This window comes from Macaca nemestrina, chromosome 3 (assembly GCF_043159975.1).
Source record: "Macaca nemestrina isolate mMacNem1 chromosome 3, mMacNem.hap1, whole genome shotgun sequence".
In the NCBI taxonomy this organism is placed as follows: domain Eukaryota; kingdom Metazoa; phylum Chordata; class Mammalia; order Primates; family Cercopithecidae; genus Macaca; species Macaca nemestrina.
The window spans coordinates 70078187-70091966 of NC_092127.1; the positions used below are offsets into that span (position 1 = coordinate 70078187).

Consider the following 13780-nt stretch of genomic DNA (forward strand, 5'->3'; position numbering starts at 1 on the left):
AACATCTGCCAGATATCTACTCTTATACATCTAGAAGTAACTGTATGTGCCTACTTAATTGGTTTTTAGAGCATTTTGAGTTTAAGACAAAATAATATATATCAATAGTATATATTGATATATATATATATATTCAGTTTATTAGAAATAATTGCAGAATAAGGATTATCAAATTACCAAGAATTTGAAAAATACCTGTAACCACAATACCTTTCCAACTTTTACAGGCCACATGGGTCTCTCCTTTGAATCCTTATGAAATCTGCTTTTCATTTTTTATAGTCATATACTATCAGTTTTATTACCTAAGTTTTTCTTGAGTCTTGTGTCTCCAGGTAGATATTAAACACTGCAAAAAGAAAAATTTTTGTCTTATGCCTTCTCAAAATGCTTAACAATACTGGGCACGTAAGAGGTATTCACTGTACACCGAATATTATTATATTCACTGAAAAATAACAAATATTATTTTAAACTTTACCTAGTCTTTATTTACTTCAGAAGCACTTCACAACTTTATATATTTTTTATCCTCTATCATGAAATAAATGATAGTTAAACTGAAACCTATAGATTATGCCATACACTTAAAATACCTGAAATCATTCTCAGCATCAAATTTTTAACTCATACTGTTTCATTTTTCTTAAAATAACAAATATTCAAGAATTGAAATTACCACTATTTGTGATCTATAGTTAAAAATTAGGTGAGATTTAATGTTTCATCGGAAGCAAATGATAGAAGGGGGAAAGTGAGGTATTAAAGATTTGTAAATGATGATTTTTATACTGGGTTCTAAGATGGGAAAAAAATAGAGGTTTTTTTTTAACCATAAATTTACTCCATGAGTCTTTGTAGAACAAAGGGATAAGAGCCCGGGTAATTGTTATAACTAGCAATTTTTTTTTAAACGTTGTAGGAGGCGAGGAGAATTTTTTGAACTTATAAGAAAAAATCAATTCAATTTGGAAGATCCTCATCAAAAGGAGTTGTTTTTGTAAGTAGGTTAACTATCTTTAAAGCCAAAGTTTTTTATCCAGTTAATTTTCTCACCATTTTTTCTCACTGTTAGTTTTTATTGCAATTATTTGTTATAACATGATGATTTTAAAACCTGTCAGATTTTTCCAGAGGGTTGTACAAAGAGTAAATTTGAATATTTACTTGAAAAGAAGTGCATTTGCAAATCCAAGGGAATGAATTGTTCCTATGTTCTAGAAAAACCTTTAAAATGTGGTAGAGTATCAGTATATGGCTATATGTTTCCCTTATTCATTTTCCTAATTCATTGTAATGGAAGTGCTGAAAATGGAATTATTGTAGAAGTAAGATGTAGCTTCAAAATGTTTACTTCTCTTAAAGAAAATCTGAAAAGGTAGAGCAGTGAAGTCAGGGTCCATACATGGAAGCAGTACTATAAAGTCTCTATGATGAAAAGGTTTGATATTGGTGGAAGACCAGTGGAACACAGTAGAAAATCTAGAATTGCATAAGACATATAGTATGTAATAAAGATAACATTCCTAGTGACTGGAGGAAAGAGAGAGATGAGTAGATAACCAAATGGAAAAAGACAAAATTGGATCTACTCTACAGACTTAAATTCCAACTGAAGCATAGAGTTCAATGTAGGGACTTAAATCATACAAGCACTGAATAAAAGTATAGGTGGATTCTTCTATAACCTAGGAGTGAAAAAACTTTCCTAACTATAATTCAGCATGGAGAAACAATAAAGGAAAAGGCTGAAAAATGTGATTAATCGTTCAAAGTCTTTTCATGTAGAAGTTAGCATGTGTGTGGAGTGAATTAGGATGACCTACTATGATTTCTGATATAAGACTTTCATCAGTATGATACCTGATGTTATACTTTAATGGTTAATTATTAGTAATCAATGTACTTTCATCATACTGTGACGGTGTGATGAAATATAGAATGGAATACTAAGGTGACAAAAATAATAAAAGCAGGCAAGATTTTACCCAAGGTTAGTAATTTTTCAGTCTGCCAATCTGGAGCTAAATGAGGCAGTTTGAGGACAAATTCCCAAAGTTCAAAGGAAAACTGAAACAATGATGCTCTGTTCTCACTGTATCAGTTAGACTTTCATATAAATTGTTTCTTTTTCTTTGGTCTTTATAAACTGCCATTTCCATTGTTTAGAGGGTTTTAACTTTTTTTTTATTAGTAACTATTTATTGAGGGTATATAATAACACAAAAGTAAATAGGAGTTTTGGATTTCTCTTTTCCATAACAGAGCAATGCTGATGACAGCGTGTGATCTTTCTGCAATTACAAAACCCTGGCCTATTCAACAACGGGTATGTTGCTTAGTGACAATAACAGTAATAATTAAAAAGTCAAAATAACATTCTACCCAGCAGTCCCACTACTAGGTATCTACCTAAAGAAAAATAAATCACTATATAAAAAAGACACTTATATGTTCATCACAGCACCATTTATTATATCATAGCAAAGTCATGGAACTAACCTAAGTGTCCATCAACAGTTGATTAGATAAAGAACATGTGGTACATATGCACCATGGAATACTATGCAGGCATAAAAAGAATCAAGTCATGTTCTTTGCAGCAACATGATTAGAGCTGGAAGCCAATTATCCTTAATGAACTAACTAATTCGAAACAGAAAATCAGACACTGCACATTCTCACTTATAAGTGGGAGCCAAACAGTGGGACATATGGACATAAAGATGGAAATAACAGATACTGGGGACTCCAAAAGAGGGAAAGGTGGGAAGAGAACAAGGGGGGAAAACTACCTGTTGGGTACAATGTTCACTATTTGGGTAATGGGTATACTAGAAGCCCAGTCCCCACCAATACACAATATACATATATACCAGACATGCACATATACCCCCTAAATCTAAAATAAAATAATTTTTTTTAAGTTTTTACTCTTAAAGGTAGCTTCTGAAGTAAGTATGGAAATTTTTTTTGGAATTTTTAAGTAGTATTAAAAACCGGTATTTGGACATACAAAGGCTTTTCTTTTTAGAAGATGCATTTGCACATAATATTTGTAAGATATATTAAGAAAGAGAGCATCTACATTAACACAGCAAAAACATCGCTGTTGATAAGTTTTCATTTCAGTATGATAGGTTGAGCATACCTAATTCAAAAACCCAAAATGCCTCAAAATTCAAAGCATTTTGAGTACTGACATGACACTTACAGAAATGCTCATTGGACCAGCATTTTAGATTTCAGATTTTTTGATTTGGGATATAACTTATACTTCTGGCTTGTTTCTTAAGGTCATCCCTTTAATTACTTTGAAAATTAGAAGCAGCAAAATTACTTTTCTTATGGTTAGCCTTCTAGGCTATGCCTCAGCTCTAAATAGACATTAACAAGTAGAACATAGAGATTTCTGGGGCTTGTAGATATAGGAATTATTGATATAAGATGTCGAGAAGGTTCTGAATGGAGCCTGTTACCAGGAGGCTAGAAAAAAAATTCTTCCCTCTAACTAAGTAACTGCTATAATGTTTTACAGAGGCAATACAGGCTCAGAAAAGTGATGGATGTCCACGCAGTGACATATATATTGTTTTTTTTTTTTTCAAGATTTCATTTTGAGTCCTTAATGTGCTATTTAGGATTGTTGACAGGCTGCTGTTGGTCAAGGCTCTGGGCTGCGTAGTCAGGTAGCCTAGTAACTCTTCCTACAGGCTCATCTCATGAAACAGACATGCCGAGAAAACAAGATCAAAAACTCATTCTCCATGTGCCAAAGCCAACACACCATAAGCACTTAGGTGATCTTTACTTACCTTCCTGCCACATAATAAACAGGACTATATGCCTCTTTCTAACCAAGGAAGAGAATAGAAGAGGGAAGAATGTGTCTTCTTATATCCTTTCTTTCTCCTGAATCAAATCCTTGTACATACTGTTTTATGGGGGGAAAATAAATGAAGGAAGAAAACGTTTTTAAATAAAATTAAAAGGGAAAAATGTTGGAAGCTACCAAAGAGAGAGAGAGATACCTAAGTGAAAAAGAGTATAATGGAATAGTCAAGAGAGCATGCTTTGGATGTGGACTACTTGTCTTCAGGTATCAAGCTGCTGCTTATTTGCTATAAAATGGAGATATATAGCTCCTAACAGGGCCTCCATTCACAGTCTCTGTTTTAAAGAATGATATGCTTTTCATTGTCATAACTGAGTCTGTTATTTATTTCAGATAGCAGAACTTGTAGCAAGTGAATTTTTTGATCAAGGAGACAGAGAGAGAAAAGAACTCAACATAGAACCCACTGTAAGTATGAAACCTTGTTCGTAGGAATTCAAATGCATTGTTTTAAAGTTGTAGACTCCTTTTTATGGTCCTATGGCATCTTTCCTTAGGACCACAATTTCTGATTTTGTTAAAACTTTTTTCTCATTGGAAGAATTATACATATTCATTACAGAAAGCAAAACCAATAAAAGGCATAAAAAAGACACTTGGGGTCATCATATTGTATCACTGTTTTTTTGTAATTTGTTTTTTCTGCTTAAGTATTATAAACCACTTTTCATTTTAACAAATATTCTTATGTACTATCATGATTACATGAAATAGATGTAACCATAATTTACCTACTTCCCTTGGTGTAATGTTTGCAATGTTCACTATTACAAACAGCACTGTGATAAACATCCATCATAGATGTTTCACTCCTACTCCTTGGTTCCTGCCATCAAAAGAATGTAATAAAGAAGCTGTGGCTGACAGGGAAAGGAAGGAGAGATACCAAAAGAAACATGGAGGAAAAAAGACCAGATGTCATGCCACCACCGTCTCCCCAGTTTTCTCAGTATTCTACTTGTTTACTTCTTTGTTCAAAGTTCTCCTCAGAAATGTGTTCACAGCAGTGTTTCATCTATAATAGATGTTTATCACAGTGCTGTTTGTAATAGTGAACACTGCAAACATTACACCAAGGGAACTGATAAACCACTAAACCTCATTCTTCATTATCTTGTTAGCACAAATTCCTAGTTGTCATGTTGAAGGGCAAACAGTATTTAAAGGTCTTTGATACATACTGCCTTTTTACATAGAGTATGCATCTCAAATACAAGTAAAGATTCCTCTCAACCCACTTCTGTTTTTTGGAATGAATTTCCTTGAAATGAAACATAAGAGTTTTCCTGTTTTCTTTTCTTTTTTTTTTTTTTTTGGATTAATTTCTATCTGACCTTCCTAGGCTAACCCACTGATTCACCTTTCTAGAGCCAGCTTTCATTGTGTTCTTTAAATAAATGCTACACAGTGGCTCATGCCTGTGATGCCAGCACTTTGGGAGGCCAAAGCAGTCAGATCACTTGAGGTCAGGAGTTGTAGACCAGCCTAGCCAACATGGTGAAACCCATCTCTACTAAAAATAAAAAATTAGCCAGGCTTGGTGCTACACACCTGTAATCCCAGCTACTCAGGAGGCTGAGGCAGGAGAATAGCTTAAACTTGGGAGGTGGAGGTTGCAGTGAGCTGAGATGGCACCACTGCACTCCAGCCTGGACAACAGAGTGAGACTCCATCCCCAAAAATAATAAAGTAATAACTAACTAAATAAATAAATGCATATCTGTGTGTTTGGTCTGTATTTGTATTTTCAGGATCTAATGAACAGGGAGAAGAAAAACAAAATCCCAAGTATGCAAGTTGGGTTCATAGACGCCATCTGCTTGCAACTGTATGAGGTATTTATATGAAAACTACTAGACTTGCTAAACTTGGACTGTTATGAATTAGAACCTAAAGTAAATTGAAGAGATTAATATTAGGTGCCTATTTTTTGCTTCTAAATCAAGAAATAAAATTATTACTAGTATGGTTTCTTTTACTGATGAACATGTTTGTACTGAACAAGGAACACATACTAATATCTATTGAGTGCCTACTATGTGCTAATCTCCAACAAATTGATTTGGGGATGCTAAGAAGAATTATGTGCCAGTATTACCCTCAAGGAACAATACTGTATATACTGTGGGTTAGCATATTCTTTTTTTAAATCTAAATTTTAGCCTAAATAAAGAAAAGTAATCCAACTTTTCCTCATTGTCATAATGTGGCTTTACTCTAGTTGTAAAAATTTTCTGAGGGTTAAAAGGAGGTAGGTAGAATATTGCAGGTTCCCATTTCCACGTATCTGCTGGCTTGGCTTTTGGATGTGGGGGTGGTTATTGTAGGCAAATGGATTCTCCCTAAAACATCTAATTTATTAGTTTAGATGTTTATGACTCAGATGCAGAAAGAAGAGATTGTTTTTGTCTTTGAAAGTTTAAACAGAGAACTATTGTAAGTTTTAATTATTTGGAAAAAGAACATTTGTCATGGAGTTATAGAATGTCAAAACCAGAAAAAAAAAAAAAAACCTAGAAATTTTCTAATCCAGATGTTTCAGATTTAGTAATTGAACTTGTAAAGTTCATCTTCCAATGAAATAGATTATTTGTCCCAAACAGGTGGTTGGTGGGAGAGGTGCATCTACAGTCCAGTTCTCACTCCTACTCCAGGGTTCTCGCCATCAAAAGAATTTAATAAAGAACTGTGGCTGACAGGGAAAGGAAGGAAAGATACCAAAAGAACCATGGCAAAAAAAAAAAAACAGGTGTCATGTGCCACTGTCGTCTCCCCATTTTTCTCAGCATTCTACTTGTTTACTCCTTTGTTCAAAGTTCTTCCTCAGAAGTATGAAGTGTGTTCAGAGCATTGTTTCAAACACTTGGACATCTCATTCTTTCCATAACAGATGCTTTCCTTATTGATTGGATTAAGAGTTTCTCCATTAAAAATACTAATGGCTCTTTTGATTTTTCTCTATCCCTGTAAATACAGTCAACATAGTAATCACATCACCTATTATAGATGTTATCCTTCTACTATATATATGTATGTATGTATACAAGTATTCATTTTATTTGAATCTGCTGTTGAAAATTCTATGTGATACTGACATGTATTTTTAACATTATTACAGGAATAGTTATGTTCTCACTATAGAAAAATCAGAGGTCAGGCATGGTGGCTTAGACCTCTAATCCCAGCACTACTTTGGGAGGCCAAGGCAGGTGGATCAGTTGAGCTCAGGAGTTTGAGGCCAGCCTGGCCAACATGGTGAAACCCCATCCCTACAAAAAATAGAAAAATTAACCAGGTGTGGTGGCATGCGCTTGTAGTCCCAGCCACTTAGAAGACTGAGGCAGGAGAATTGCTTGAGTAGGAGAGGAGGGGGTTGCAGTGAGCTGAGATCCACACGACTGCACTCCAGCCTGGGCAATGGGAGTGGAAACCTGTCCTTAAAAAAAAGAAGAAAAAGAAAAATCAGAATTACTGAGAAGCAAAAAGGAAAATAAAACCAGTTACAATCCACTACCCAGAGAAAACTATAGATAACATATCAATGTATATGCTTTATGACATTTTCATATACTTTTCATTTAACAATAATTCAGTAATTGCCTTTTGCAATCCATAATGTCATTATATCCATATTTTACGTATCAAATGTGTTTCTGTGAGGGTTCTTTTTTTTTTTATTCTGTGGGGGATTTTCCAGTGACAACCTATTGTTGAGTATTTGTAATTTTAAGTGTTTCACTATTAGGAAGAAATCTGAAATGAACATTCTTGTGGCTAAATATTTATGGCACTATAATTGGTACACAATAATGCCATACCGAATTATGAATCTTTATTATAATATAATCCTGGATAAAAGCCTATTTAAGTACATTGTATGAAACCATTCCCTAGAAAAACACAAAAACTAAGCAGCTCCTGATGCAGTCACACTTAGGGAGAGCCAACTGTACTACATAGAAACAAAATGGCTTTTTTCCCCTAAAAGTGGATTCCACACAGATCTGCCTCCCTAGCACAGTAATGTTATTTTGGAATGTGTGTTTGCTCTGTCTCTCAGCATGTACTCCTTATCTGTAGTGTTTTAGAAGAATCATGTGTAAATGATCTGTGTATGTGCTCACACAGCTTGTGAAAATTTCAGCAGTGAGTCTGCTCATGAAATGAGTGGCCCTTTGTAACAGGCCTGTGGGAGAGGGCTTATTTCCTGGCTTCCCTCTAGCTGTTTGCTTTGTTTTTTTTCTTTAGGCCCTGACCCACGTGTCAGAGGATTGTTTCCCTTTGCTAGATGGCTGCAGAAAGAACAGGCAGAAATGGCAGGCCCTTGCAGAACAGCAGGAGAAGATGCTGATTAATCGGGAAAGCGGCCAGGCCAAGCGGAACTGAGGGGCCTATTTCATGCAGAGCTGAAGTTTACAGAGACGGTGTGTTCTGCAATATGCCTAGTTTCTTACACACTGTCTGGATAGTGTCTGTATTTGGTATATACTTTGCCACTGCTGTATTTTTATTTTTGCACAACTTTTGAGAGTGTAGCATGAATGTTTTTAGAGGACTATTACATATTTTTTGTATATTTGTTTTATGCTACTGAACTGAAAGGATCAACAACATCCACTGTTAGCACATTGATAAAAGCATTGATTGTGATATTTCGTGTACTGCAAAGTGTAAGCAGTATTCTTGCACTGAGGTTTTTTTGCTTGGGGACTATTTTAAATAATTGGTTTTTGTGTTTTCTGAATTACCATTTTTTCAAGACTGTTTGGAATCTTTCCTTTTTCAAAAGTAGGTTAGGAGCAAATTAACATACATTCTGTGACATTTAAAGGCTTTACAGGATAGTGAAAAATGGTGGCTGAGTGGATTTTAAGGAGGAATAATTGTATTTGTCAACAATGTCTTTTTTAAAAAGTTAAGGCACTCTGAAACAAACGGAAAGTACTATGAAACTGTATTGTAAAGAAAACATTATTTAATTGACTTGGCTGTTTTGTGAGAGAACAGACCAGAGAGAACTTTGTCATTTCAGTACAGTACATTTTTCTAAAGGCTACCCATAAAATCACTTTCATCTCACCTACCTGATGCAAAGCAGGTGAAACCTTAGGAGATGATCCAGTCACTGACTTGATTGAGGGATAAGTGTGATCTAGAAATGGAATGGCCTTGGATGTCTGTCAGTGAAGAAAATGTTCTGTTAGAAGATCTAAGAGTTTTTTTTTTTCCTTCTGAGCTTTCTTTTCAAAATAAAAGTGACAATTGGAGCATTGACCTGAAGTGAGACGTGACTATAGATAAGAGAGTACAAAATGACTCTTTTTCCTGTCAATTGAAATTTAAAGAAAAGTTTTAATTATATAAATAGCAAAGGGCTATTGCCAATACTAGGGTCAAAAATGAATTTGAGGAACAGTGGGTAAGAAACTTTATGCCTGAATAACATTTAGCAGTATTGTGATTGAAAAATTGCCATATTTTGATGTATAGGACAAGTCAACTGAGATCCAGAGAATTCTGGATGTGAATGCTAAACACTGGCCCTTAATTCATATTCAATGGTATTTTCTTCCCATAACATTTAGTATAGTTAACATTTTCTTAGAATTTGAGCCCATTTAAGTAGATTAATATTCTACATGTGTGCCCCTAAATACACATTTATTCAATATTGGAGAAATAGATAACGAATTAAGCAACTGGTCTAGGAAGGGAAAATTTATTTCAAATATGCAGGAATGTTTGGATTTGGGGAAAGTAGAAAGGAGAGATTTGCTTGATTTGTTCATTTCTACCTCCAACCCACAAAAAAAGATATTTGTTCTGAGTTTCTATCACTAATTTGGATAGAAAATTTCTTAAGGACATGGTAATGCAGCATTCTCAAGGACCTTTCGCCAAAATGTGTTTTCCATCTGTGTCCCAATTCCCCTAAATTTTGCCTAAAATTCAATATGTTCCTTAAGTTTTTAAAATTCTGAGTGTGTATATATATCTTGACATAATGCAGTTTTATTTTTATCATTCTGGTTAAAAAAAACACAAAAAATAGAAGCAAACCCCATTGTATTGCCGTTATTTTGTATTTGGTAAAAGTTAACCTAGGAAGTTACCAACTGTTTAATGCTATATGTATTGTATACTTGTATTTTCAGGATATTTTATTTTTTTGCCATACACATAAAATTTATAAGGTTGCCCCTTGGTGGCACTGGTATGTAAAATACACAGACTATCACTAAAATAATAGCTATATATACATACATGTGTATACTTATGCATGCATACATAAATCCTTAGTATAGAAAAATTGCTTAAAGAATAGCAATCTTTAATAAACCTTTTTATTACATTGTGATTTAGCAGTTATGCTAAAATATGTACTTATACTTTAGTAGTTTGTTTGGTCCCCTCTAGTATGTGTCACTGAGAAATTTTTTAAAGACATAGTAGATCATGTTTAGAGGCTTTGTATGTGTGTCATTTTAATATGCAAGAAGATATATTTAGATTAGAAATGGTTTGGTCTGCCTTTGAATAATGTTTATTTTACTTTACTAGTTTAGACATTAAAGGAAGCTGGGCAATGCCTATTTTATTTTATTGTTGGATATTTCAGTTCATACAAAGAAGAATACTTCTTTAGGGCTGGTTAATTGGTTCAAATAATTTTTAATTTCCTTTCCAGTATCTTCTCAAGTTGGAAATATATACATATAGTCCTCCTTCACCTTACTCTATATTTACATTACCCATAACTAGCAAGAAGTACTTGTTTTAGATTTTTTGTTTGTTTACTTATAAGAGAGTAACATGATACCATTTAATTTCAATTTTTAGCCAGAAAAGACCCCACTATTTTACTAACTTGTTAAAAAATATCTATGTAATTGCCTGGCCTTATGTTTTTCAGTAGATTAGACTGTGCCAATCACAATCCTGGGAGGATTTATGTAAGTCACTTAACCTCTGTGTGCCTAAACAAGTTATGCTTTTTTTAAAGGAGTTATGTTTGAGCAAAGCCTTTGTCTTCAAAGCAAATTGTCACAGAAGGCAGCTACTTTATAAGCCCAATGGGCGGTGGAGACCACTGTCAGAAATGGGATATTAGTGTAGAGAGAAGGTGATCTATTCCCATGTGTCATTTCTAATGTTGAGTTTCCAAGACTGAACAAAGAGAATATATTTATTCAGCTTCACTTGCAGATCACTAGTGAATGTGAGATTTAGAACTCATTGAGTACATTGCTTCAAGGTACAAACCCAGGATGATGATGTTGTCATCACTGTCTTTTAATTTTGAAGAATAGTTTCATTTAATAGGAGTATTAGAGATAAGAAAGTATATGAAAATATACTGGAAATATTGGATTCTTGGAGAAAACTGTTCAGTCACAGATATATTCTTGCCTAGCAGTGAAGTGCCTTTATTTTCAGCATAGCAAACAAATACTAGACCTGTTCCAATTTGATTTACAGTTTTTTTTCTGTGTTTTTCACCAGATTGTACTCCTAAAACTTAACAGGCTATCACAGGCAATTGTCTTTTGTTTACAAGATTGATTTAAAATGAGAGGATAAAAAAGTCATCATTATCCTCTCTTATGAATAACTGTAGTCAAAATAAGGTGGCACAATTTAATTGTTTTGTGTCAGAAATACATTGACCCGCCTTTTATTGAGTCCTGCCACATGTTAGGTACTGTGCTCAGCTGTGGAGACAGAGCAGTGACCTCAAGGAGCTCACAGTCCCTGAAGGAGGTCCTGGAGAAGAGACTTAGCTTCTGATACTGCCGATTTAACCTGAGAACATGGGGTATACTGCATCACTTCCATTTTCATCAATAACATATATTTTATGTACCTTCTTTACCTGAAACTTACTAAGAATCTACCAGTGAACAAACATCCTGTCTTCTTGCAAGTATGAATTAGTTAACCGGTTGATAGTTGAAGAACACTTTAGGAGTTTTGTATTCTTGTATATAGTTTATTTTTTCCATATGCTAGCCAGGTAAAGATTACACAGTTCTTCAGGACTGTTAAATTGTGCATGGTTTTGGACCCCTTCTGCTCTGCTACAGAGAGCAAAGAAGAAAGTATTAAAGCTCACTTTACCATTCCATATACTTACTAAAAGCCTGTGTAAACATATCTTAATGAATGTTGTTGAAAGCAATGTAAATAGTTGAACATATAAATTTATATTACAGTTTAAGAAAAGAAAACCTTATGAGGCATCACTAGCCACTGTTAATATCTATTTGTATTCTTATACCTTTTCAATATATTTGAACAAATATAGTTTCTGGCACTATTTTTATACTCGGAAAAGGAGTTACTATGTATATTATGCTTAGCTTTTAAGTCATTTTAAATAACCATGAATGTTGATTTCATTTCTTTCCTTTCCTCCATCATGAGAGTTATTTCACATGACTCTTTTATGACAAAATCACTTTAAAGGAACAACTTACCTCCGATTCTTGTATAAAATCATGAGATGGTCAAGGTGGTTTTCCGTTGTACAGATTCTTCACCTGTCAGTGGTTTCCTCATTTTGCCATGCTTTGTAAAAATAAAAAGAGTGAACAAGTCAGTATGAATACTGTGTGATTATTAGGGGACTCTGAATTTTAAGTGTGGGGAATTAATAGGGGAGTTTGGATTTTAGGCAGGGAGAATGGGCCCAATAGTTTGAGAGACTTTAATCAAGCTAACCTGTGATCCTATTAGCTGAAGAAAAGTAATCCTTTCCTTAACCTAGACTCTTCTCAGTAATAGTCTTCCTTTTATTAATACTCTTTGCTGCCAGTTTGGGGGCTATGTTTTCCATCTCCTTCTCACTTCAAGTCAATAATGACTCTTTGGAGGGTGATTATCACCAGCCTGATGCTACATGAGGAGCTGAGGCTTGGAGCTGAATACTTGACCAAATGGCATGAGCTGGATTTGAGCCCAGATCTGTCTAGTTGCAAATCAAGGGTCTATTCCTTAGTTCTCTTTTTGAATTTAAATTTATAAAGGTCTCAAATCTACTCTTATAAGTCAAATGGGCTATCTGGAAGCATTAGAGACAGGAATTCCCTCACCCAGCAGGTTTGGTTTGTCTGAGTTTTTACAGTTAACATTTCTTAATTTAGTTCATCTGGTAATAGCTAAGAAAATGCCTTCACAGAATCCAACAACACTGTATCTCAGTGCTTCTAGTCTAGAGGTATGAAAGCATCAGTAAATGCAGAATTTCTGATTTCATTATTTTGCCACTAGACAAGCCTTCTTCATGTGGGGCAGTGTACCTAGGTTATGTCTAATTCATAAAACTAAAGGAAGAAGTAAAGTATAAGCTCATGTAGAACAATATTTTAGATTCTCTAACCACTAGAGAGTGCCAGAGCTTTAGTTATATTTAAAGAAGTAATCTTCCTTCCTGACCATAAAAAAGTAATAAAACTTTTTTTTTAAAGATTTTTAGTGGCTAAAAAATCGCAGGCTGTGTACACCGGCCCTGTGATATTGTTCCTAAAATCCAGGAAGGGAGAGGACGGTATGACTTTCCATACAGTAGGAGCTGTACACCCACGCTGGGATTTTGTTCCTAATATCAAGGGGGGGAGAGCGTAATATTACTCCCAATATGGCAAGGGGTGTACATCCCCCCGAGATATTGTTCTTGCCATTTAAAACAGGAGAGGATGACATGACTCCAGATATCGAAGAAAGTGCAAACCCCCGTGTGATATTATTTCTAATATCCAGAAAGGAAGAGGAGGATATTCATCCCCATATCACAGGAGGGGTACACTCACTCTGACATTTTTCCAAATATGCAGGGGCGAAAGAGGATAATCTCATTCCCAATATCGCAGCAAGGGTTGTACACCC

The 13780-nt window shown here is 34.6% G+C and overlaps 1 protein-coding gene and 1 long non-coding RNA gene across 8 annotated transcripts in view; one reads left to right on the forward strand and one right to left on the reverse strand.

The window, feature by feature from the left end:
* LOC105486179 (phosphodiesterase 5A) overlaps positions 1–12494 on the forward strand; it is a 134133-nt gene extending 121639 nt beyond the window's left edge. For all 3 annotated transcript variants that reach the window (XM_011748900.3, XM_011748902.3, XM_011748901.2), the window contains exons 17-21: positions 923–1000; positions 2266–2329; positions 4229–4303; positions 5647–5730; positions 8144–12494. In XM_011748900.3, the coding sequence (XP_011747202.2) occupies positions 923–1000; positions 2266–2329; positions 4229–4303; positions 5647–5730; positions 8144–8281 (439 nt within the window). In that variant the 3' untranslated portion in view covers positions 8282–12494. The remainder of the gene's footprint in view (positions 1–922; positions 1001–2265; positions 2330–4228; positions 4304–5646; positions 5731–8143) is intronic.
* Positions 1–13780, reverse strand: part of LOC105486177 (uncharacterized) — a 66191-nt gene that overhangs the window by 8505 nt on the left and 43906 nt on the right. For all 5 annotated transcript variants that reach the window (XR_003019030.2, XR_011621050.1, XR_011621048.1 and 2 more), the window contains 3 exons: positions 12373–12463; positions 8980–9072; positions 306–7331 (listed from right to left, as the gene is read on the reverse strand). This is a non-coding gene — a long non-coding RNA (uncharacterized lncRNA). The remainder of the gene's footprint in view (positions 1–305; positions 7332–8979; positions 9073–12372; positions 12464–13780) is intronic.